This window comes from Gasterosteus aculeatus, chromosome 20 (genome assembly GCF_964276395.1).
Source record: "Gasterosteus aculeatus chromosome 20, fGasAcu3.hap1.1, whole genome shotgun sequence".
Taxonomy (NCBI): domain Eukaryota; kingdom Metazoa; phylum Chordata; class Actinopteri; order Perciformes; family Gasterosteidae; genus Gasterosteus; species Gasterosteus aculeatus.
The window spans coordinates 18991052-19016857 of NC_135707.1; the positions used below are offsets into that span (position 1 = coordinate 18991052).

At 44.6% G+C, this 25806-nt stretch overlaps 1 protein-coding gene across 2 annotated transcripts in view; it reads right to left on the reverse strand.

The window, feature by feature from the left end:
• Positions 1-25806, reverse strand: part of vps13b (vacuolar protein sorting 13 homolog B) — a 284391-nt gene that overhangs the window by 14589 nt on the left and 243996 nt on the right. For both annotated transcript variants that reach the window (XM_078095599.1, XM_078095600.1), the window contains exons 47-54: positions 12078-12233; positions 10084-10350; positions 8355-8438; positions 7325-7500; positions 4544-4720; positions 2031-2238; positions 726-914; positions 386-532 (exon numbers count right to left, since the gene is read on the reverse strand). In XM_078095599.1, coding sequence (XP_077951725.1) covers positions 386-532; positions 726-914; positions 2031-2238; positions 4544-4720; positions 7325-7500; positions 8355-8438; positions 10084-10350; positions 12078-12233 — 1404 coding nt within the window. The remainder of the gene's footprint in view (positions 1-385; positions 533-725; positions 915-2030; positions 2239-4543; positions 4721-7324; positions 7501-8354; positions 8439-10083; positions 10351-12077; positions 12234-25806) is intronic.

The window sequence follows — 25806 nt, forward strand, 5'->3', positions numbered from 1 at the left end:
GCACGCACGCACGCACTGCACGCACGCACTGCACGCACGCAGGGTTTCAGGTAGCATTGAGGAAATTAAGCTAAATTTACACTCATTTCTTTTGTTTTGGAGAGCTGAAGCAAGCGGTAACGCTTGTGTGGACTGTAGAGACTGGGCAGGTGTGATGTTTCGAACACTAACACCTCATAAGTTCTAGCTCTCTGCAACGACAAGCATTTTGAACTGTTCAAATAAAGGTGGAGAACAGCACATTCAGATCCTGTTTGTGCATTGCATATTTTACCTTGGTGCATGGCCGGGGTTTACTCATTTGCACGTTTGCCTTTGTGTGAGTTTGAAAACGAACAGAGAAACCCTGGAGGTGAGTGCACAGAGAGAGGCTGGATGCGGTCACCTGGTCGTCAGTTCCCAGGGGATGGGAGGCCAGCAGAGGCCTGCAATGGATTGTGTGTGGGGTGTTGTTGACCAGAATAGTTCGGTCCTCTATCTGGAGGATCTGGATGCCGTGTCTCACCACAGAGGACACGCAGAACTGACACAGCTGCAGAGGAAACAACGGACACCTATTTGTCAGCTCTAAAGGATTGAAGGAGAACGAGCTCACAGTACTCACATACGGTGCAAAAGTTGAAAAGCTGAATAGTACTAATTCTAAAGTTCACTAAACAATACTATATCTAACTTTAGAGGCTTGAGAAATTTAAGGAAGAGGCCAGATCACTTGTTTTCCCTACCTTCTGCCGTCCGGGAAAGGCCCCCAGGGTGATGTCAGCTTCTACGTATCCCTCCTCGTCCAGAGTGACCACCTCGGAGCCGGATCCCTCCTTCCACCGGGGAGAGGTAAGGTCGTGAACCAGTTTGAGCGCCGTGGACTTGTGGACAGTGTTGGTGTGGGCCCAGTAGATGCCAATCTGGAAGGCTTCCTGAACGTTTGGGAGGGCAGTGAGGGGAAAAATTACGGAGTGAGGAGGAATTAAGATGGTCAGAATCGGAGGTCAGTTCGTTGTCAGTCATGTCAAACAGAATACGCAATCCTAATCGATTTGATTGCATTTTGGAAAAGGACACATGCTGGGTTCAACTGTTGCTTCAATACAGACAACTTAGCACAATGTTTCTGACATTGTCCATGTCCACTGCATAACATTTCAATTAGTCTTGGAACTGTCGAGTATACAACCTCCACAATGGTTGGCTCTGTTACGAGGACATACTTAAAGTGTCCCACTGATTGGTCTTCTGGCTCTGCTGCTCGCAGCATCATGAAATATGCTAATCAGTCAGCAAACCTTCACATTTACAACTTGTTATTTTTTGATTCTTTGAGCTCAACCGTATCCGCACTTGTTCTCCCCCTTAGCACCAGGTGAGCGGTGGAACAGTTGTGATCTCAGAAGCCAGTGAGGAGACATGCCCGCCGTATTTAGTGACAGAGCTTTGCTGCAAATAAAGACTCAGGGGGGAGATATTGCTGTAAGCAGCCAGGATGGACAGTGGTGTGCTTAATATTCAAGATGAGGGAAGGGCTGGCTTTATAATAAAATGACTTCTAGAGACTTCTAGATCTTGGTCTAAAGACAAAAGGTGGAAATTTGTTAAAAGTCAGGTCCCGGTGACTTTGACCTTTGACCTCCAGAATGTAAACATCTCATCCTTGAGTCCAGGTGGTTTGTGCTAAGTTTGAAAAAAGTCTCTCCAAGGGTTCCTGAGAATGGGCTGATGACGAAAACAGAATGGCTTCGGCACGGAGGCAAAACAGTGTTCATGGTATAAAAAAAATAAAGAACGTACTTTTACACAGCGAGTCTACTTGTCAGCAGGAGTAATGCTCAGCCTGACACAGTTGTATACGTTGGTTTCTGTGACTGTGAAGGGACAGTTCTGATGACCCTGATGAAGTTATTATCTATATATAGTCGTGAAGCTCACATCAGAAACTGAAGTCATTCTGAGTTTGCAAGTTGGGTGGACTTTAGAACGCTCTTTTTAATATCGGTCCCTTGGAGGACAACTAAACAAATATGCAGATGGCACCATACCTTGAAGTTGGGGGGCACAATGATTTTGCCGGCTGGTATCTGCAGCACAATGGTCTCTCCCTCGAAGAGCCAGAGGTCCCACTGGGAGTGGTTGGCCAGCAGGGCCCAAGGCAGCAGCTCCACCAGCAGGGTGTTCAGCCCGGACTTCCAGCAGGACAACTTAACCTGCATGGGACTGTCCCACTGGGCGAGGGGCTCCAACACTGACCTGTGAGGGGAGTATACACTATAACAGCAATCCTTCACCTTTGATTAATGATTCGATCATGCAGCCAAACACAGGGGAAGCTTTGCTCTTCTCTACAGTACAAATATGATGAACACATTTAAAGCACAAGTAGACCTTCTGGGCTAGACGATGCAGAACGCCCTTTTCTGAGCTTGTTTCTCATGTAGGCCTCTGCAGAACATTCCTTGAGCTGTAAACACTTTACCCATGACACAAAGCTATAACGACACACATATAGACAGAGAGACAGAAACACACAGCTACCTGTAATGCAGTATTGATAAACAACCATTATTGTCAACTTGGTAATAACACTCATTCATGCTCAATTACTTAGACTAAGGATGTGATTTTCCACGTCAACTCCATGTACTTCAGAGTATGGAACAGCATTGAAATGTGTCGTGGATAAACAAACAGTTGTTGCACTGCCATACCATGCAGACAAATTAACACACTGACAGTCTGAACAAACAAACATAAGAAAAGGTCCGCAGATCATTTATGCAATAAAAAAAACATTCTGGAAACGGAAACACACACACACACACACACACACACACACACACACACACACACACACACACGCGCACACACACGACCATGTGGAGACAAACAAGGCAGACAGACAGAAACACACAAGCATTGTGTCAGAGCAATTCCCTGACAGCAGCAGTCACATCGGGGTAATCACGGTACTGTGAACCCTAAACAGAGCAGAGCCAGAGGGGAGACAAACAAACAGTTCCCTCAGACTCGCTCTGAAGTTCAAAACGATCAAAACCAGTCTTCCCTCGGCTGAACCTACCACCCTGCCCCCTCAGACTCATCCCGTGCCTAAAGACTCCCCCGGCCGCGTTTGAACAGCATGTCGACCTGCAGGCCGAGGGAAGCAAAGTGCAGTGGTCTAGCTAATTCGCTTTTGGAGCTAAAAAAAGAGAAGACAGCTAATTGAAGGACATGCGATCAGCAGCTTCTGTCAAAACCTGCCAACTCTGGAGCTGAGTGTTAAGAAGTGGGAATGTTGAGAAGCACACTGGTATGAACACACACACACACACACACACACACACACACACACACACACACACACACACACACACACACACACACACACACACACACAGCCTGCAGCTAGGGCTCACTCTAACCCCAACCACTGAAAGCTGTTTGTTTAATGATTGTAGAGCTGCCTCTCTGTCATTTAAAAAATCCAAAAGAGAAAGAAAAATAACATTCAGCACTTTCAACTTCCTTCTGCCCCTTTACTACTCAATATTTACATGATGGGTTTCTCCACTGAGCCGAAGACACCGGGAACCTTCCTTTCTAAAAGGCAAACTGCATAACGGATACCAACTTAAACCAAAACACACAAATTAAACTGTTGCTATCCATGAGAGTGTTTTTACAGATACCCATCAGTGCTACTAATCCTAATACTGGCATATTTCTGACACTCTTTTTCCTCAGACGAATCATGCTCTTGAACTAAAAGTAGCAGATTTTGGGGCTTGAGACAAGCTGCCACCGTCACATCCATGATGGGAAATGCTTTGGCCCGGGGCTGGGAGGGTGCTCGGCTGATGGAGAAACCCTACACCGCCAGATAGTGTGTGTGTGTGTGTGTGACATTTGAAGGGGAGTGATGTGCGCATGTAACAACACTGTTATAAGTGTGTCTGCAGGCATGTGCAGGGCAACAATATGTGTGCGTATCAGAGTATGTCTAGAGAGTGGAGGAACCCCGGGGCAACCACAGGAAGGCATATGGCCCACGTGTCCAGCAGACCCACGGAGCCTGTGGCAGAGCATGTGCTGCTGTCAGGATGTGATTGCTTTGTGACAAAAGATGATTCCCAGACGGACATTTGCAGACAGATCCACATGTGTCTGCTGCCCTAATTGGGTATGGACCCTCGTCACATTTGCACTCATCCACCCAGTGCTTACAGGGGTACGCTTTTGCAAAGCTGTGCCAGATTTTTTAACTGCATGCAAGGCCCTGTGACTGTAAAGCTGGACTGTGAATGAGTGACAGTCCCCAAATCCACTTTGCATTGTCCTCACTGTTAAGGGTTGTATTATGTGAACAAAGACCAGCAATCAAAAGAGAAGCCTCCCTTACTAGAGCGATAAAATAAACAATGATTTTCTCTATCCTGCCCCTTTCAACCTTGTTCGTGGTACCCTGGCGCTTCTTTCGATCTATTGCGAAAGTGAAAACACAAAACTGCAGTCTTCCCAAAGCAGTGCACTGGACAGCGGCGAGTGGGAGGGTTACCTGTCAGCATCGTCGGTGTAGGGCCACGGTGGCCCTGCAGAGGGCCTCTGACCGTAGAAGTCGGCCAGAATGTGCTCTAGGTTGTCGCCTAGGTTGTCGCCTCCGTTCTTGTTCACAATCTGTTTGATCAAGCTGGTTGAGATAGGCACGGCACAGTTAGAAGCGTCTTCGTCCTCCCTGAAACGAAGGAGCACAAAACGTTTCAATAAAGAGACGAGACTCTGATTTGTTTGTGTGTGTGGGACAATGTGACCAATTCTTTTGAGTTCACGTGTGAGGACATGTGCTATCTTTAACCGACCATCTGCACTTTTCCAAATGAAAAGGTACACACTAGTGGGGTCCTAAAGCCACGCGGCTGTGAACCCCCGCTAGATGTTTGTTGACAGCAAACGAGGCTTGGAAGCGCATTTACTGATTCCACGGACAGAAAGGAATTAATTGAAGAACAAGACATCTGTTGACATCAGCAGACCATTCCCATTCTTCTGTTCACTACAATCGGAGCGACCTCCAGCTAAACTCTGCTTTTACCGCTGAAACCTCAACGAGGGCTTGAATCTGCTTTTTGTTTGCGATTTTTCCTTTTTTTGCAGTCTTCTATTACAAACACAAATTCAACGAGATCTTAGAGAAAGCTAAACAGCAGTAAATAATCCTGTTGGATACCTCAGGTCCAGACAATGTTTTTAGTTCTGCAGAGCCATAATTGACCAAACTGTAGCTTCTTCTCTTTCTCTGGGGAGCATCCAGTTCCTCTTGGCTGAAGTACAGCCCCCCTTACCCCGGCAGCAGTTTATTAATAGAGTTCATTGTGCTATAAAAGGAAAACAAGGACTACTGCTTATGGATCCGGGGGCAAGTCAGTGGATGTGGACAAGGTGTTGACAGGAAGCTTTTGATCCAGAGGCGTTCCTGGGGGGTGGAGGGGGGTGGGGGGGTGGAACAGGAAGAGGCTTCTGATTGTAAAGCCTCAGCTTTATAATGTGGTGGCCGGTGCGAGGGGAGCTGGACTCAGCGGTTCTGGTTGGGACCCTTCTGTGTCTCTCAGACCGCAGCTCTGCTCTCCACCTCGTCCATTAGAGCCCACAACTCTGTGTAATTACAGGAAGGAAAGACAAGCTGTTGACCCACGAACATCGGAGATTGAATTCGTCCTCGCGGTTTGGCGCTGGGGGCTGCTTGTGAGTATGTACGTGAGTGCAGGTCGTTTTACAACTACGGCTTGTTGTATGTGCGTTTTTGAGGATGAAGAGGGATGGATAGAGCTGCGGGTAATTGGAGAGGGGGGTGAGGTTCAGGGAGAGCAGTTAGGGCAGGGGACGGATTGTAAACACCAGGGGTGCTGCGGTCGCAAAGTAGAAAGACTAGAGTTGTTTTTGAGCTAGCTTTTTGTTGTCTGCATGAAAAAAAATGAATCTACAGCAACAGGGGCCAGACATATTCCCAGTCACTGTGGTTTCTTAATGGCAGCTGAAATCAAAACAAACTTTCTGATCAGATATCCAAACACAAAACGTCTACAACAAAGAGAATCCCTCAAGGGGGGTCAATTAGATTCAACGTTTGCTCTGTTTATTCAGAGTGCCACCGGCTGCACCCAGCAAGGGTTGATGTGTGTTTCATGGATCTGCATAAAACAACATAGATTACAGATGTACAGATCACAAACATAGTAGGAGCAACAAGGATGCAGCTTGTAAACATGTGGTAATGATTGTCCCCCTGGGGCCACACATACAGAAACATAAACACTTGTGTAACTGAGAGACACTTGAAGCATCTGCCATCATGACATGACACATGAGGCAGGAGAAGTCGTTACAATCCAAAACCAACAGATGATTGCCTTCTAGATGAAGATTCTGACAAAAGCCAACATTTTGACGACTAGTTGGGCTTAATGGAGACCACCGCTTACACGCTGATATGCACAATATGACAACGTGTGAACGCACACTGACAAACTGGTGCCCAAGCGACAAGCAGCCCTGATGGATGTGACGCACTGGCCGGGATGAAGTGGCAACGTGCGCTGGCACACAGACAACTAAGACAGACGACGCAGACCACAAATAGTAAACGCGAGGACACACGTGCATGTGCACTCCTCGATCCACCCACGGAAACACCTGTGCATGCACTCAATTCAATACGGGGTGGAAAAAGCTGCTCCCTCTCAGGGCCTGCATTTAAACGAGGTGTAACTGCAGTCCAACCTGACATGTTGGGAGTTGGGAGGGTCGGTGAATCAGGTGCTGCCAAGTTGGCTTCCCCTGGATCACTTCTCCGAGGTGACAAAAAATGAAAAACCCTTCCATGGGGAAAAAAGGGAAGAAACCTTAGGGAGAACGTCAGAGGAGGGATCCCTCTCCCGGGATCTCCCATTATCCATTGTAATGTATGTCATGTGTGCAGAATGAACAAGATAAAAGATGTAAAATACATTGAATTCCTTTAACAGAAATTATTCAAATAATTGCGAGTAGTAATCCAGGTGTACGGCAGGACCACTGCAGGGACAACCATCATCAATTAGAACCACCATCCCCAGAAGCCTGTGGGGAGGGACGCTTGACTAAAAGGACATCTCTAAGCGACTTGCTGTATATAGTTTGGGAGAGTGGAAACTATTGTGGGTCATGTCTTTTTGCTTGGTCTTGCAGTTGAGGACGGTATCTTGTTTTCTACACTTAAGATCAGTTTTTTCTTTATCAGGGTTGTTAATGTTTGGCAATCCTCAATGTGGTGCAGCTCATGGCTTTTGTTCTGTGCTTCTACCTGGCCTGGAAAGTCAGGTGGTGGGTGAGATCGGCCTCTGTGTTTAACAGGGGCTCCTGCTGGCCCCGGCCGTGTATCAGCTGGCTCTCTCTCAGCCCCAGACTCCTCTTTTCTATGTGGACGCTCACTGGATCTGGCAGATGGCTCCTCATGACAAACAGGGGACTGAACACCACCTGAAACAGGGGATTCATAGAAAACACTCATCAGTGAGACAAACTGCTCAGACACTCAATACTGAACTAAACTGGGAGAGGGATAGTTAGATGATCAACTATTCAGCTAAGGCACCCAACACTAGGTTTAAAAATCTGGTGACAATAGTACATATGATGTAAAACATCCACCCGTCTGGTCTATAACCGTTGTATGTAAAGCTCAGTGTACAGTGTAAAAAAAGAACAAGGTTATGTGTAGTTTTGGTGTTCTCTTGCAAGTTAACTCCCATTATTCTGAAAAGACAAAAATAAATTCCATTGCAGCGAAAACCCATTTATCCAACAGCCCATTATCCTAAAAGCAAGCAGCATTGTTCAGACGGTCCATTACTCTGAAAACACACACTCTACCCAAACATGGCTATTCATTAGGCAGAATAATGTCATCCAACATGCCATGACGGGCACTTCTCTTCCTCTGACTAGCTCGTACCCGTTGACTTCTTTGCTTTAGCTAGTGAGGTGTAGGCATGAGAAAGATTATTTAGGATAACAATACGGTGGTGAGTCAAGATGCAGAGAACGGATCATACCACAGTGGAACAAAACATATTTCTACCATGGGGTCAGATGACATAATCCTGCATAATAATTAGCAATGGGCTCATTGTTGGAGCTATGAACGTTTCTTTGCAGGATAACGGACTGTTGAGGAAAATGTAGTTTTTTTTACCATTGGCAAATAATGGCATGGCATCCCGTAGTAAACTATAACATATAACTCTCACAACAGTGGAATACCCGAAACGTGGCTAATGCAGAAATAGAAACAACAACTTTTTGTCACAAAATGGAAATGATTGGATACTCACCACTCTCTGCTGCATGTGAGAGTCAGGTTCAATTGTGATGAGAGTGCACCAAACATAGAGCAAAGAACCACTGGAACAAGGCACCTGAAAAACATAAACTTACTGTTACGATTCTGTATTATCACTTATAATTCCAGGCTGTCCAATCCAAAACATTTTATTCCTACAGTACATGGGAGTTTATGGCGCGTCATATCTTTCCATCTATCTATCCATTATCGCCTTATTATTATAATGGTTAATGCAAAAAAGAATGGGCGAAAGGGCACTCAAGGGAAACATGATTGTTTTGGTTAGCAGTTACAAAATATGGATATCTGATTACTTTATTGCATTTTTCTGCATTTTATTCAAAGACAGAATTGTTTTGCCCTTATCAGAAAGACATTATCCTGTTTGCTTTTTGTCTTGGCTTCTTCCAGTAGTTTAAAGTCAAAGTCTGCCTAAAGTCCTGCGACACAGTATAGCGGCGGAGGTGACTGGCGACTGCCAGCGCCACATAAATGCGCCATTACGGGCACCTCATTAAAGACATGGGGTGCCAAAGCCATTACAAGTGGTCTGGTTTATAAAATACTGGGAACTTGTCCTTGGTGTGGACAGAGAGATTGGAGCAGAGAGACCATTTCAGTTTTATCAAGAGGGCCATGAAAGAAAAAAACAACCTTGTTGGATGAGCTAATGAAACTCTATGAAACAGATACTCTGGTCTGATACACCAAAAACACAAATGGCTGGGATAAGGTCACGACGACCTCCTGTGCTTTGTCAAAGGTAAAGGAAGATGTTGAAAATCAGAGTTAGGGAGGAGGAAGGGAAGATATGGCGAAGAGGAGTTACCACGGATGGATTACCAGTTAATCAGGAGACGGATGGGAAAAGAGACGGGAGGAGAGTCAGAGGGTGGAACAAGTGGAAGAACAGAATGCCAGAGGATGAAGTAAATAAACGAGAGGAGTGAACAGCTACAAGACAGACGAGCAGGCCAGTGTGTGGGCGAGGGAAACGGGGAAATATCAGGAGACAGACGGACATAGAGAGATGTGAAGATCCAGCTACTAGTCCAGGCTCTCATTCCAGGCCAAGCCTGTGTAATAAACGGCTGATCTGAGGAGAGGAGATAACAGCAGAGAGATCGGAGCGGAGTCAGGGATGTTGACGCCCGCACACAGAAGCAGGAGCTGCAGAAAGTCGAAAGCTGTGAACAGCAAGGGGCCTATAAAGGAAGAACACAAAGAGAGAGTGGCGAACGAGGAGAAATACAGAACTAGCGGAAGAAGCGCAGAGGACACAGCAAAGGAGCAACTGTCTGGCGCCGGTCCAGCGGTGCGAAAGTCCCTTCAAAGCCTTTCCCTGTGCCCACCTATCAATAGTACTTCCTCTCTATGGTTAGAGTTGTTATGAGAGAGCATAAACTGTATTTTCTGCCTCTCAACATGGCGGGTTTTTGGTTTCCATGGTAAGATTATCTGAGGGGACAATCTCAATCTGTCCTCCCACCGTGAGCGACTCTGCCACTGTGGCCACCCAGGAGGAGAGCATCCGGACACAGTTGGTGGTCCAGTCTGTGTGTGTGTGGCTGGGTTGGTTAGAAGCAGTGCTGTGTGCAATGTGTGTGCCCATCTGCGTTGTTGAACAATATCTGTCCATGTCAAACAAGTCAAAGAACAATACAAAGGTCATGTAGCAACACTGAGGTGTTAGTCAGGGTCCGTTAGTGTTACGGTACCTGCACAACAGAGCTGCCGTTGCCCTTCTCCCTGCTCTCCAGCTGAACGTCTTGGGACCAGTCCTCATCTCCCCTGGCCCTCAAGCACAGCTCCGTCATCTCAGCGTCCTCTAGTACGTACGAAGGCAGCTTGGCCCCGGCCTCCAGGCAGTCGCAGTGTTCCCTGACCACCGTCTGACCGTCAGGCCCCACGTAGTGCTGCACCACCCGCAGCTCGATGTCCTGAGTCAGGTAGCTGCACATCACTTGCCGCCCGCAGATTATTACCTGGAAGAGAACAAGGTTACAGGGAAGGATTGAATACAATTAAAATAAAGCCAAGCCTTGAATGCAAAGACGTCCGGAAACGAACATGCTTTTAGGTTCTCTATGCCCATGACCACACAAATGAGAGTCTGACACAAGCTCTACATCAGGAATCAGGAACATTTATTGCCAAAATATGCTATACACAATTTGACATGGCGGTTGGTGCATAACAACAGACAGTAAGACAATCGACAACAACATGGCTAACAAGAAAATGGCTTGCTAGGTGTGTTCATAACAAAGATGTGTGAGAGAATTGCTTTGTGAGTTTGACTAGCACTTCGGGTGAAGCATGCCGATGGAAAAAACTTGTTTACTCAGTGTTGTTACTTCAGGTTAAAATCGAAGGGAAAAAATTAAAGAACTGGAGATGATTTTTCCCCAAGATTTCACGACTGAAATCTCACTGGTGCTAGGACATTCATCCGTATAATAATATCTGATGTCTTGGATAGTAAGTACAGTAAGATGTAAGTACAGTCCACTACTTGTGTGGGTATATACATATGCTTGTATTGATGGATACGAATGGAAAGGCAAAGCCCACCAGTGCTCACTGGGACTGACATTTTCAAAACTTGATGAAAATGCATCACAGAGCAGAACTTGACTTTTAAAGCTTTATTCTTTGCAAAGAATGTTCAAGGGTCCTACAGAGTGCAGTCCGTCTGCATGAGAAAGAACACCTCTGAAACAGAGTTGTCTATTCAACAGATACAGAAACCACAGGGGCTACATTCCCATCCCAAGTTAGATGTGTGTGTTTTATGCCATCATGTGTTATGGCTGTGTGTGTTCTGCAGGTTGTGAAATCTCTCCATTAATTACAGCAGCGTGTTGGCGCCAACAGGAATGACGAAGAGGCCATAACAATGGACAGAGAGGGACAGTGTGCGACACAATGTGTATCAACCCCTCCCCTCATGCCATGTAGAAGATGAGGTGCGCTCACATCCTATTGGGTGGCGACCGCCGCCCCCCCTCTGAGGATACGTATTGTGTAAATTGGCCACTTCAGCCCTTTCATCGGATCCAATGGGAACGAGATGTAAACAAAGTGTGGAACGGACAGGGGAAGGAATGCTAGAGGCCGAGTGTGTTTTGTCTGGAGGACGAGAGGGAGACATGTACGACACTCAACATTGTTTACATAACAAAGTGTGACCGACCGCCGTAATCCGACAGCATCCCGGCATTTTCAGGAACGCGACGTGCCATTCTGGGAAAGAACATGCTGTTGTGGTGTAGAAAAGGGACAGCATCTGGTGTATGATCTCCTGTGATCTTCTTTGTGGATTGATGAAGTGGCTTCCAGTTCATGAGCTTTTGTTTTGAGTGCCACAAAACGTAGATTATGAAAACATGCTGTCCCTACATTCTTGGTGCTGTTGAATTCTGGGCCGTCTTTATTGCCGTGGTGTCTATTCCACCACAAATGTACTCAAATAAAATGTGTTGCCAGTACTTTGAGTCTTTTCTCTTTTTTGGAAATTAAATCCTGGGTGACTAACATTGTCTCTCATTTGATAGTTAGTTCTACTATTATTTTGGTTAACCTTAACCGTAAAAATGCAACTGACCATTTAGGATAAAAAATGTTTTTTCATTTCTCAGATAGTGAAGATGTCTTGCGTGCTTCCCACTACAATAAAAACATAACAAGATCCAAACAAAAAGGTCCGCACCTGTTTCTGGACCCCATTGAGCTGTACCACTTTGATGATGAGGGAAGCCGTGCGGCCCTTGTACTGAATGGTCCTCAGCAGGGTCCCTACGTTGTCCACACTGAAGGCCTCTGACCAGCGCCAGTTCCCCCATCCCTCGATGCAGATGTGCAGCAGCTGCAGGACACACACATGCAGGACAGACAGAAACAGAATACAGCAGACATCAGAGGTTAGTCTCTTTGCCCTTTATTTATTCCCAAGCAAAAGGAAAGTAAACAGTCTTTGTTTAGAGACGAAGAAGGGAGAAAACAAAGTTCCTGTTTACCGGTCCTGAATAGGCCTGCTGCTGCTGGAAGGACACAATAAACCAGCTGGTGGGAAACAGCTGATGTGGAAGATCATTTTGTGTAGGTGTGTGTACGTAGTTGGATGTCGAGCGCTCTGTTCTCCACACGTCCAAATAAGAGGCAAGCAGGTTGGGACTCGACCGCCTCGTCTTTGTGTACGTCACTTCCATGTGGAGACCACATCCACGCGTGTGGCTGCGTGCAGAAGCACACACTCAGTGGCACAGCGATAAACAGACGCTGTCCCGTCCTTTGACACACAAACAACTTGTGACGGCGACATTTTTCTGACCCCTTTCCACACCATTTCTCATAATGTTGGGCCCCGACATGAAAGCAATAGATACAAAGCAACTACATCTGTGGACATGTCTGCAAAGGTTTAAAAAGTTGTCACAATACGTCCATCCTTGCATAAGGAACAACTAAAAGCAAAATGGTCAAAGCAATATGAAGGTTGGCGACCTTGGTCACAATACAGGAGCAGAATCCTAAATAAGGTGGGGAGATCTAAAGCTGCCCCCCGCCCCTCCAAGGCAGCAAATGCCAACAAAAAATTTAAACTTGCGAGAGCTAGAATGGGGTTGAGGGAGGACGTGAGAGTAGACAAAGAATGAATGTGAGCGGGAGAGTTTGGAGAGACTGCAGGGGTCAGGGGGCAGGGCTTGGGGGGTTGCAATCCTCTGCGACTAGAGTGGAACACTGAAAAGTGTTTTTGAAGATTTACACTTTGGCCAGTCACCTCAATGTGCAGAGTGTTTAGCCAATCTGACTAAAGAAAAAACAAATTATCCATGAGGTCAGAGAGCACGGGGGACACGGGTCAGGACCATCAAAGTTTCTCCCCGCTGTACTCTGTCCACGCCGTTTGAAGGCAGATTACTTTACAACAACATTCTTAATCAAAGCCTGAATACCCTTTCTTCAAAACCATCCCTCCTCCCTGTTGGCTGAGTGGAAATTACATCATTTCTCAGATCTCCAGCTCAGTGGTCTTGCTCACGGGGAAAGTGGCAGGGTGGTGTAAACAGTCAGGTGACAGAGGTTAATGGTAAGCCTGAGGGCCTTCACACAGCGGAGTGGGAGTGTAGGGGGGAATTTAGAAAGGACACTTGATGCATAACTCGGAAGCGAATATTAAAACTATGCATAGCGTTGGCTCTTCTTTTTAATAACATATTTGAATAGATTGGCACAACCAGAGGACCAACTACTAGGATCTTTTAGGCCCAGAGCAGTGTCTGGGCAGCTGAAGTCCATTGTTATGTAGCACAAGGTGCATACATCTATGGCTTTTATTGTGAAAGATAATAGAAGGAGTGGACCTGTTTGTCAAGGTTTAAAGGACTAATCTAGTCTTGCATCCTCTCTAATGCCCACCAGGGAGGGCAGACAATTTGTTATTTCAACACTTCTCCCTCCTTTAACCCCTTTCCTCCTCCCTGTCGCTGTGGCTCAACTTGACCTTTAAAGGAGTCATAACAACGTCTCTTGTGGAACTTCAAACAGTCAGCCGTGCTCTTATTTAATTAATCACCGCTGTGACTCAAGCAGTGGAAGAAAAAACCCCCAAAACAAAACAGCGGTGACACAGACAAAGTGGGCACATAGGACAAAAGGAATGAATAATAAAGCGCTGTTTTGCGTTTTTGTGACGTACCATTAGCATATAAATTATTTCGTAATAGCTTGTGAGGTCACAGCGACCTTGTAGTCGTATAAGAGATTCAATTATGCATGTATAAGTGTTCAACAATATATATACAACCTGTTCATATGTGCATGCATGAGTGTTTCAGATAGATACGTATAAATGTTTCACTTATATGCATGTAAGCATTTCATATGTATATGACACAAAAGTATATATGTATATGTGTGTTTCTCATATGTACATGACGTCTTGTCAGACGAGTATGTATAATGTTTTATATATGCCTGTGCATAGGTTTACAGAGTATGTATGTATGTGTAAGTGTCTCAGTAGTGTGTGTGAAAGCATTTCAATAGTGAACGTAAGAGTGTTTAATTAGTATGTGTAAGAGTGTTTAATTAGTACGTGTAAGAGTGTCTCAGTAGTTAAGTTCTAAACGGCCCCTCATACTTTCGTGGGGCTGTGTGATCGGTTTTCAAAGTCTGCAACTGCTGAAAATGGTTTAATTGCATAACATAATTAAAACAGTCCATTTTGTAACACTGTTTATATATTGTCAAGCAGTAGATATGAGAAGCTTACTTAACAAGAATTGCTTTTACTTTGAAGAGACAGGAAGTAGCATAGTTTGTTTTGATGACGCAAAAATAAATGATAATGATACATAGAAAAACCTCATGTGCGTGTTCTGCTCATTGTTTGTAATTCTGAGTTAAGACAATAAAAAATTCCGTTCCAACAAGAAAGGCTCAAAACAAAGAGTAATCAATCAAAACATCACGATTGATGTGCGCACACGTAAAGCAGGGAGGGGAATGTTCTTTTTGGAACATTCCAGCAACTCCACTGTAGTTGGAGACTGATGGAGCACAAACCAGCTGCCTTCAGATGGAACAAAGAGTTATTAACTAGGGCTATCAATAGATTAACGTAAAACAATAAATTATTAGCGATTATTTTTTTTATTTTTTTTGACACAGCCGTGGTCCTCTGCAGGGTAGATGTTGAGATGGAAGTAGCCTAGCAGCTAGCTTAGCATAGTGGTGCGCAAAGTGGTCTCTTTGCCGTCCCCCTTCTGTTTGACACGTGGAGGAATTCCTCTGCACAGTTCTCCGCTGTATGCCGCTGTTTGATTTACTTCCAATAAACAGAGCAAAAGCTCTCTCTGTCTTCAGCTACCGACTTTCTCCGATCTAACTGACTGCAGCTAGCGGCAGTTTCGTTTCCGGGGTCAACTCGTTTACTTCGTGCACACCAGAAAACCGGAAGTAAACAAAGTTGACAAAGTTAATCTCGGCCAGATTAATTGCATAGATTAACACGTTAATGTTGACATCACTAGTATTAGGATATTGGAGCGCAGTTACCCATTTAAAGTAATATTAAGCTAAGATAATAAGACATCATGTATACTGTAGGTGATACGATGAGAGGGGAGAGAGCAAAACTGTGTGAAGAGAATTAAATCATCAGAATTATATTGAGAATGTGAATTGTAATAATATATTGTATCTAAATCCACATGTAAAATATGATTCTCTTAATCTGATAGCATCTAGAGAAAAACACTTTGAGGAAAACCAGCCTTCATCCTGTAGTCCCACATGCTAAATAGGTCTCTTTATGTTAATTCCAAATAAATCTTCTTGTTTTGCTCACCCTCACACACTCGCGCTGAATTAAAGCATTTCTGTCCAAAACCAACTCAGAACCCATCTGTCATCTTATGATATTAACCAAGTTGGGTAGTGAGTGTGAAAGAAACAAAAAATTCTCCTCATTTCACTCCCTGAGGACTGATTGTGATTATTGCTGGCCGATGGCAGATGCGTAGCTTCCAGCACATTGCTGAGCTCCAGCTTTGGTGCCGGAATGATCTGCAGGGCGATTATTAAAACTGAGTAATTGGATGGAACCAAACAAAGCATTTTCACTCTGTGACTGCATTGTACTGAAATGTTGTCTGTTATCTGTTTTCGCTGATAGGGAGCAGGGCTTGTCACGCTGTAGCCAACAAAATACAGGCTTTTGTCCAATATTTTTGGATGTGACTTGTCCAGTGGTATTGATGTATCAATGGAAGGCTTTAGTCAAACACTTCACTCAATGTATATATATATATATATATATATATGTACTCAATACATAGCTAAGCTACAGATGATTCATCTCAGGTCCATGGAGACATACCTGCTGATTGATTTACCGATTAGATTGGCCATTCCAGCTCGAATCGACTTAACTCCATTCTTCTTTTGACTAACGTCAGACTGCAGAGCCACATCGTCATGGCGATTCTATTTGCACCAAAATCCAATATGCTTATTCTGCTCATGTTTTCAAATCACTGAATCTGCTGAATTAGTGACTAACCTAAATGTAACAAGTAACACCTGTCCAACCAAACATCAACATTCACACACAGATCATGTTGGGCCCATGTCTGGTCTCATCATAAGATCAGTACCACATCAACTTTTGGAAACCCCATCTGGCATGTTTCTCTGTTGTCATGGAAACTCAGAAGGCAAAACCCAAATACGGCGACTGACACATTCACAAATGGTGTCAACTTCTGAGAAACACCGCCCGCATAAACTGTAAGTTATATTCGGTGAGTCAATCAACCGACCGCATTCCATCCCCAGTACGATGTCATGTCTACTGCCTAGTCCCATGCTGAATCCTGTCCCGTGAGACTCAAAGACATCAGTCAGTCATAACCAAAATAAATGACTATTAACTTCCTGGTTAACACAGAGCCATTACTTCATTTGGATGGCAAAGATACAAGTGTCTTTGATGATGTGGGCGAGAAGCATAAATGGACAGAAAAAGATACACTTGGCTAGACGTGCTTACAGGCGCACACACACAGCAAACCCCTCTAACCCTTGTCCTACTGCAGACTGAACGAGTGAGTCTATTGTCCTCGAGCATAACTGTTGTCTGTCCGCAGCGGAGACGTAATCAGTGTTCCTGGATGCTGCAGGAGACGGGCCAGCAAGGCTGCAGCGGTCGTCTACCCATTACCAGCATTCCTTCGTTCCGTCTCACAGACTATAACAGGAGGTTTGAGACTGTGAGACATGCACCAGAAGTATAAACAACAACAGTAGCTTTGCATAAGTTTCCATCATAGGCAAGTCTTTAGATGGTAGCTTACAATTCCTCCCAAAACAATTTCAACATGTAAATTACTCAGAAGCTTGAAGCTTTGTTTTTTTAAAGTATGAAATTTCATTTTCATTACCAAAGGTATACAAAAGATGGCTAAGTCTTGTACAAGTACCGCCTGTCGATTTAATGACATGGGGGTAGATCAGAAAAATAGTTTGTGGAACAGAGGCCTGTTTTGTCTGCTGAAATAACTTTGGGACCAGGGAGCTAGCCAGCCACCTAACAAATGAGAAACAGGTTTATAGCCAGACAACAAAACAAAAGACTTTAGATTAGGTTGTCCTTTAGGGAAGACCAGAAGAGGGCAGGGTGGGTGTGGGGGGGACAAGAGACAAAGTTGAACTGCAATGGACAAAAAACAAAGAGAGTGCATAATTGAGTTAAAGAGAGACACAACAGCATTCGTGCCAATGCAGCGAGGGCCAACCCATGCACCACGAGGGTATGATGGTGGCTTTAACAGCTGTCTGCAATGCTTCTCTCTTCCTTGGCTCGCTCTCTGAGAAAAGCAACAAGGCAGTGCTACATCAAAGCCCACATTTGGAAGTCTAAGAAGCGGTTTGAGAGCTGGAAGAAGACATTGTGTGGGTCTGAGGTCGACAGAGGAGACGCTAAGGGGTTTACGCTTGACTAACATTGCTCCATAGTTCTCCCTCTGGTTTTCTACCAAGGCGTCTCAGACATCCAGGGCCTCAAGGGTTCCAGGAGGCACAGACGCGGCAAGTGTTCGCAACAAACGGAGGGAGCGACAAAAGCAGCACTGTCTGAGAGGAGGGAGGTTTGTGAGCCACACACTGGGGGGGGGGTGAAAGAGTCAGCAGTCGGGGACCCTTGGGGAAATGGGAACCTCAGTCAAAGAACATAGGAGAAGAAAGGCTTGCCCTGGGCCTCTGTAGATATACAACAGAGGGGAACACTTATATACAGTACATACAGTATATAATTGCATATTTCCAGACAACACGGGTGAGGAAAAGCCACAGGAATCTAATTTGAGTGGAATTCCATGAAGGCTAACCCCAACCCTCTATTTTACCTGTATGTCAATTGTCTCATTTTTTGCACTCTTTGGTTCTCTTGTTTGAGTTTGCACCCCCACCTTTCATCTGCAACTAAAATCAAGCCAGTCGGAGGCTGCATTACTAAGGTCCCTGCTGCTCCTCTAACGCAGGCACTCTAGTGACTTTCACTGGCACTGTCAGTCAGGAAAAAAACATCTGAATAGAGCTCAATCAAACGTACGTTGCAAGTGATTTTTGTTAAAAGTGTTTAAATCTAATAAAAATATCCTCTTGGCTTCTTCATCGGCCATGTACAGTGCATGGCAGGACTGTTTTCAGGGTGCCACTTTAGCCACCTCGCAGCCCAAAGCTGCTCACGTAGTCACATAGCACTACGGTGCTGTCCGTGGTGCTGAACCCAGGGTACATCCAAATGGCAACACAACCCACACCGGTTCTTCACCTGCACCTCCAATTCCCCTGATTCCCTTCTGCCAGAGGGATTGCCTCAAGAAAGGCAAAACCTTGAATGTTGATCATAAAGAAAAGAAAAACCTTCCTGTGAAAATTTAGCAAGAATGCGTTAGCTTTAAGATAAAAACTAACTATAAAATTATTTATTTATAACAGACAAAACAAGACAAAGATTTATTTCTGCTATTTTTTCAATTATACTTTTAGTACAGACAAAGTAATGAAGAGCTTACCAAAAAAAAGACCAGCCACTGTGAGAGACCACATGCTGTAACTGACATCATGGCTTAACGTGTGTTGGTGAACTTGAATGGATCGAATAAGTCTGCTTTCATAACGCGCTCCAGGGTCATTAAAACATACCAACACTTTTTGTCATGCAGAGGCCAACCAGAAACAGTTCTGTTGCCCAAATCTGGCTGCAACTTTTATGGTTTAAAACTCCTTGTTGTACTTTCAAGGCCAAGGATTTGATGGAGGGGATGAACACATTTTTTAAACTGCTAACACATTGATATGTTTAAGAAGATGTACATAGAAAAACAAATATGAGATTCTAGCTGCTCAGCTCTCATCAACATGATAATTAAATTAATCTCCCCATGTCAGAGGCAGAGTTTCCTCTGGAACAAACTACACAGGGTTAGGAATTACTCTAAATATATATATATATATATATATATATATATATGAATGCACACACACACACTCAAGAGTCCTGACAGACTGGCTCATCAGATATACAATGATGAATCCAAACAAAATCACAGCATGTCAGTAAGAGTGAGAAAACAAAGACTTCTAAACACTGCAAGTCAGAAGGATGAGCGAGAAACGAACTGTGAGCAGATAAAAAGAAAAGCGGTTGGTGAAAGGTGGAGACTCACTGTCCTCCCTGCATTTCTCATGAAAATCTTGGCTGTGGCGGCTGTGGTGGGAAGCTTGGGGGATGTAGTACATTGTTTGACAATGGTTGGAGGAGGATCAAATAGTGAGTTGCAGAAAGATGAGAATGGGTCCCAAGAATATTCAGGAGTCGTTAATTTTAAAGATTTATTGGCAACATTATGCTGTTGAAACCTTTTCTCTGTCACTGTGATATGAAACAAAATGAGGCTCAGAACTTCAAGAGAAGTGTCCTATTAATCACTAATGAAGCCAGCAGCACTGCTGGCAGCAATGGTTCCGGCCCTTAAGTGACAGATGCTAAGAAGAAATATTAACAAAGCTATTGTTAACCTCCTAAAAGGAAACCATTGCTTGCGCCCTTCGGTAATATGAGTTAAGCGCGGATATACATTGCCTTGCATCAGTATTCACTCCCCCCTCCACTTTTTCCCATTTGGTATTGTTACAAACTCAAATTCAAATAGACTGTTTCCCATTTGATCAAGATGCATATTACTTTTTATGGTGACACAAAAACCACGTCATGCCATCTTCCCTCAACCTCTCCCCTCAAGATATGTAAATAAAAAAAGATTTTAAGGGTACCCAGGAGCCTGCCCTTTACACACATGGCAAATGGAAGTTAATCAAAGGCAGTTTTAGACAAAAGCCATCTTTCTTTGCAAGAAGTATAAATTGACATTTTTTGCCTATTGTAAAAAGGGTGCATTTGGATATTTCTGCACACTGGGATCCCTAAAACATCTTGGAATGGCATAACCTGCGTGACTGAAAAGCTGAGACCGTTATCTCTCAACTGAGCCCAGTTCAGTGTTCAGAGTTTGACGGGCAAAATTGTCGGTCTTCATTATAGCCATTTGCCATTCTCTACTATCCAATGCCCATAAAATGCCTTTCGTGCAGGAATCTCAAAAACTCAAGGGTTTTCAAACCAAATCATAGATGTTTTTCCTTGGTGTTAATCGGTCATGGTCTCTTATTAAATGCATTTGTTTTTGGACTGTTATCATAATAAATAGTATCAACTAGACAAGGTCATCTTGGCATCTTCGCCTGTGACCTCCAACTCTCACTGAAGTGTTCAAAGTGAGTGTGAGGCAGTCGGGATGAGGATTAGCACCTCTAAATCTGAGGACATCTCAACAGGAAACCAACTGCCCATTTCGGGCACATTCAAACTCGCCGAAGCGTAAAATAGTCGTCGCGGTCCGTAGTCGGTGCACAAGAAGCACCGCTACGAGCGTTCTGGGTTCGTGGATGACATCATCATGACGCGTTAATATCCGCCGTACTTTGCCTGTCTGTTGTCTGTTAGCTGCGTGCGAATTTAGGGGGAAAAAAGTATTGTGACTTCGTCAAACACCAACATGTTCGTCTTGTTAACGAAAGTTAGAATAGATTTAGTCATAGTTTTTATTTTTAAGATCGTTTTCGTCACGTCTTAGTAATGGAAAAAAGGTTTGTTAACGAAAATTTTTTGTCATACTTTTCGTCGACAAAATTAACACTGCCCCCAAGACTGGACCCCGCATAAGCGATTGAAGATGAGAATGAGCATTAATATGTTTTCATTCCTGATTAATGGCGGGAATAACTTGACACACACTGCTAAATTTGTCCTATTAATCTTCAGGCTCCCAGCATTCACATAATTTACACCATTTCTACATGGCCTTACTGTTAACCTGCAATGTCCCCCTCAAAATTCCCTCTTCCCCCCCCTTAAAAAAGAGAAAAGCAGGTCAAAGTTGCTCTCTAACCAGACAAATGTGTAGCAAAGCCCTTCTTACTCACCGTAAATCTTCACCCTGCAGACTGGACCAGGGGTGCTAACTGTGCATAGCTGAAGGTTATCCTCCACTGAAGGACATACTTACATACATTATTTTTACTATGTAGCACAGCTGTCCTTTCGAAGTACATACTCCTTCAGCAGCATGCATTCAATTGAGACGTATCACGTTAAAAAATTCTTGGTCGTACAGTAAATGCTGTGCAAAGGATTGTGGGTCGCAAGAAATGCACTCGGCCGTGCATGTCGCAAAAAAATGCACTCGGCCGTGCATGTCGCAAAATGTTTTTTTGAATCCTGCATTTGAAGCTCTACGTGTGGGACATGCCACATCTTCTCTGGCATGCAAAATACAGATACAGACCCAGAATGAATGACTGCACTACACCCAAACGTGAGCGATACAGACCCAAAGGTAACTAGCAAATTAACCTTTGCCCGATGGTGTTGTGTACGCCTCTTACTTTTCATTTCCACAGGTCAGCCTTCCTTCTGGACCTTACCTGACCTTTGAAGATAATCAACAGGGAAGTGTAGCTATTCTCCAGGGATCACTACGGACATCGGTCCTGTTCATCAGCTTGTCTCTATCTGATCAGTCAATGTATAGGATAACCTGATATCTCCCACAGGGTTGGATGAAATGTACTGCAGACAAAAGCCCCAATCTGACAGGACCAGCACAACTAAGTGACTTCACTTGAGGGCAGTGTTTCTTAAACAATGGGTTAGGGTTAGGGTCAGGATGGTGAAATATGAAATCTTACTGGAGAAAAAGAACTGGTATATTTCAGAAAATGTCTTTTGAATTTGGAGTTATGAGCTGAGAGCATTGAGTGCTTTTGACACCGCACACAAGCAGCACTGACACGCACACACATGTCCGGAAAAGAAAGCTCTTCAGTAGAAGCATGGCCCTGGAGTTAATTATAATTTATTGAAATGCTGAATATTCCCTGCAGGCACTTAAAAAGTCCTTCCCAAATCTAGGGGTCTTCTAACGCCCCTTCTCTCTGCTAACCGCCTTAACCACAGGGATTTCCATCAGCTAGGCTGCATCCAAACAGCCAGAGATTCCATCCGTCCGCTCCACCACACGCCAGAGCCCTGAAAACTGAACTCGCTGGGGACAGCGAGTGTGTTTCTCTGAGATACAGTCAGAAACTGGGATTAATTACAGTGGAAGTGTGTACTCATCCTCTCGCTTTATTATCAATTGTTTAATCTATACGTAACATATATATATATATATATATATATATATGTATTATATAGAAATAAGCTATGGAAGATTGTGGAAAGCGGCACTTCGGACGCACATTAAGACCAATGCGTCCAGCTCGGTCCATATTGGTAAAATGAAGTCCGAATCTGTGAATATCTTGCCAACTTTCAATACGGATCGATTTTTGGAAGATCGGAATAATGAGATAAGATATGCTTAGGCTCCTCCATAGTTCGGTAAAGTTGGCAAGATATTCACAGATTCAGACTGACGGACCGGTCTGCGTGCTGGACGCATTGGTCTTAATGTGCCGGTAATGATGGTAAATGATGGTTGTAGCTGGTTGTCATCTACGGTCCACTACGGTTACAGAAAGGTGTCGTTTGTGTTTTGACAACGTTTTATCTCATAATTTCGACTTTCTATCCCCTTTCATTAGTGCGGAAATGGGCTTCTATAGTTCTGAGTGCAGCCAATACAAAGACGGGGTTTGTAACCAATTAGATGTCAATACCATGGCGACTGGCTCCGCCCCCTTACTGTCAAAAACAACAACAGCGAGCGCTCGCTTAGCCTCGCGAGCAAGGAAGTTCACGTTCTGCTGAAAAACACACTCAGTTTGAGGTGCTCTTCAGAGAGCACGTACAGATATCTAGAGGTATGACAACATAGTGGGAAGTGGTTGGATCTCACACACGGGAGATTGCAGGGTTCTGAATGTGCCTCCCTGTTTCAGTCCAAGCTAAACCAACAGCAGGCCTGTTCATATAGGGAGGTCTCCGCAGACTCTTTTGGACTGGCAATAACAGCAGTGTCACGGTGTGGTTAACGTCCTGTCTTATTTTGTAGTTTTCTGCCACTCGTGTCCCCGGGTAACTTCACTTCCTGCCTCGTCCTGTCATCCCCTGTGATCATCTGATCGTTTCTACCTGTGTCCAATCACCTGTACCTCCCTAGTGTATTTAAGCCGTGTGTCGCCGTGTGTCTCTTGTGTCACTGGTCATTGTCTATCGTCATGGATGTTCTCGGTTCCTGTGTGCCTTTTTGCCCCCAGTTCCTGTGTGTTTTTGCGCGTTGGCCTTTTGCTTTTGACGATTAAAGTCCTTTTGCTTTCGACGTCTGCGTTTGAGTCCTGCCTTCCCCACGCATCCGTGACAAGCAGATAGCATTAAAGGATTTGATGTGCGATGATAAAGCATAGGGAGCAAGTTTGCTCATCTGATGTATTGCTTGTGCATCATAAACAGAGAAAAATTGGGGAAGGCCGGAGGGGGAGCGAGATAGTGAGCAGACACATTTTTGGCTGCGTTGCCACTGTGGAGTTCTCTCAGCACAATCTGTAAGTGTCAGATCACGACTTATCCTTTGCCCTTGCTTCCTTTTTACCGTATCCTCCCATGTTCTCCAATAGACCTGTACAGCATCGCTCCTTTGGCTGCCCTCCTTTTTGAGGTTTTTATATTTCCTTATCCATTTCACCTTTGTTCCCCTCCGTCTTCCTCCTTTCAAGATGATTTCATGTCCAGTGATTTCTCCGGGGAGCCGGGGATAGAAAAGAGGGTACAGATTACCATCCAGGAAATGAGTGTGTGAGAGTGTCTGCACCTGACGGTCAGCTGGGACACACATAACACCAGAGCCATGAGAGTAGGCTGGGGGCATGCCTTCATAACAGGCCTTGAGGGGGCGGAGGGGAAAGGTTGGGAGGCAGAGATAGATGGACCTCGGACTGAGTGATGGTACTAATGGCAGTTTGGCGGTTTAGAGAGCCAAGAGGGCAAACCAAAGGAATGGAGTAGCAATGACCTTGTGTCAAGACAGTGGAAAGAGTCCAACCAGGTCAATGTGACCATAGATGATGATGGAAAGTTGCAAAAAGAGCACTGTTTGAGTCTGAAAGAGAAGGGACTGCAAAGGACAAAGACCAAACCCGGGCCCAGGGGGGAGCAAGGTTTAGGGCTTAATCCAAGCCCACCATCTCAAATGAGAGATACATTGTAAGGACAACATCAGGCAGAGGCCAGTGGTGGGACAAGCAAGATAAAGGCTACAGAGCTTAGCCAGTGAGGACGTAAACACCAGGAGCACAATACTGCTCTGCAAAAGGGACAAAGGCATTGTGGGAAGCTGTTGAAGGGCGCTACGTTAAAAGCGTATCCCCACTAGCTGATTGCGGTGTGTCCCAGGCTGAAAGGTGTTTACTGCTGTACTTGGAAGTTACAGCATAAAACTGTCTGGATGCACTGCAAGCTTGTTGTGTAACAATATTTCCCAAAGTTTGATTAAAGTCAATTTGGGGATTATAAAAATGTGGACTCCATATGAAGAGATAAGAAAGCTGAGGGCGTATTGGGTTGAAGGGGAGAACAGGTTTAAATTCCACACCTTGGGTATAAAATTAGGTTATAATTAGAGCAACGTGGGAGTGTTAAATGCAGAATAGACACGAAAGGTCACGGTTTAAGGGCGAGATTCTGGGGTCTAAATGGAGAGCAGGCTCACGGATAGAGGAGAGACAGGAGAGTATGGGGAATAATGATCACAGTTGTTCTAGACACTCGGAAGCATCAAGGGACTTAACCAAAACAGCACAACTTCTTCGCACTCTCTCCCAAAAACTCGTTTGCAAGAGCTACAAAAACACACTTGCAGGACTGTTTAAGAAATACAACCCTTTCTCTTATCAGTGCCACTATTATCATAACCCCAAACTGCAATTAGGAGCTTGCGCTACAATTGCTAAGGCGGATATATTGGCCAGCGTTTTATCATCAAGCTCAATAAGTTAGAGACAGCGAGAGAGAGAGGGAGGGTGTTTTTGGCAAAGTTGCACTACCTCTTATTTATCTAGTTTCACAAATCATGTTCATCTTGAGAACACATATTTCATATACCACAAACAGATGATGGAATAATACATGACAGCACCATCTCGGAATCACATTCTTCATCGATGATGACACTTGGCCTGTTCGGACAATCTTTCTTCCAGAACACCCTTTAAAAAACACAGAGGTCATTTTGACTCACTGCTAAAAATGAGATGTGGTATTTGCTGTGCTGATATGCCAGATTGCCACTCTTGTGTGTGTGTGTGTGTGTGTGTGTGTGTGTAAGGAGTGAGGTAAGAGCACAGATTAACCATGGTTGATGATTAATACAACT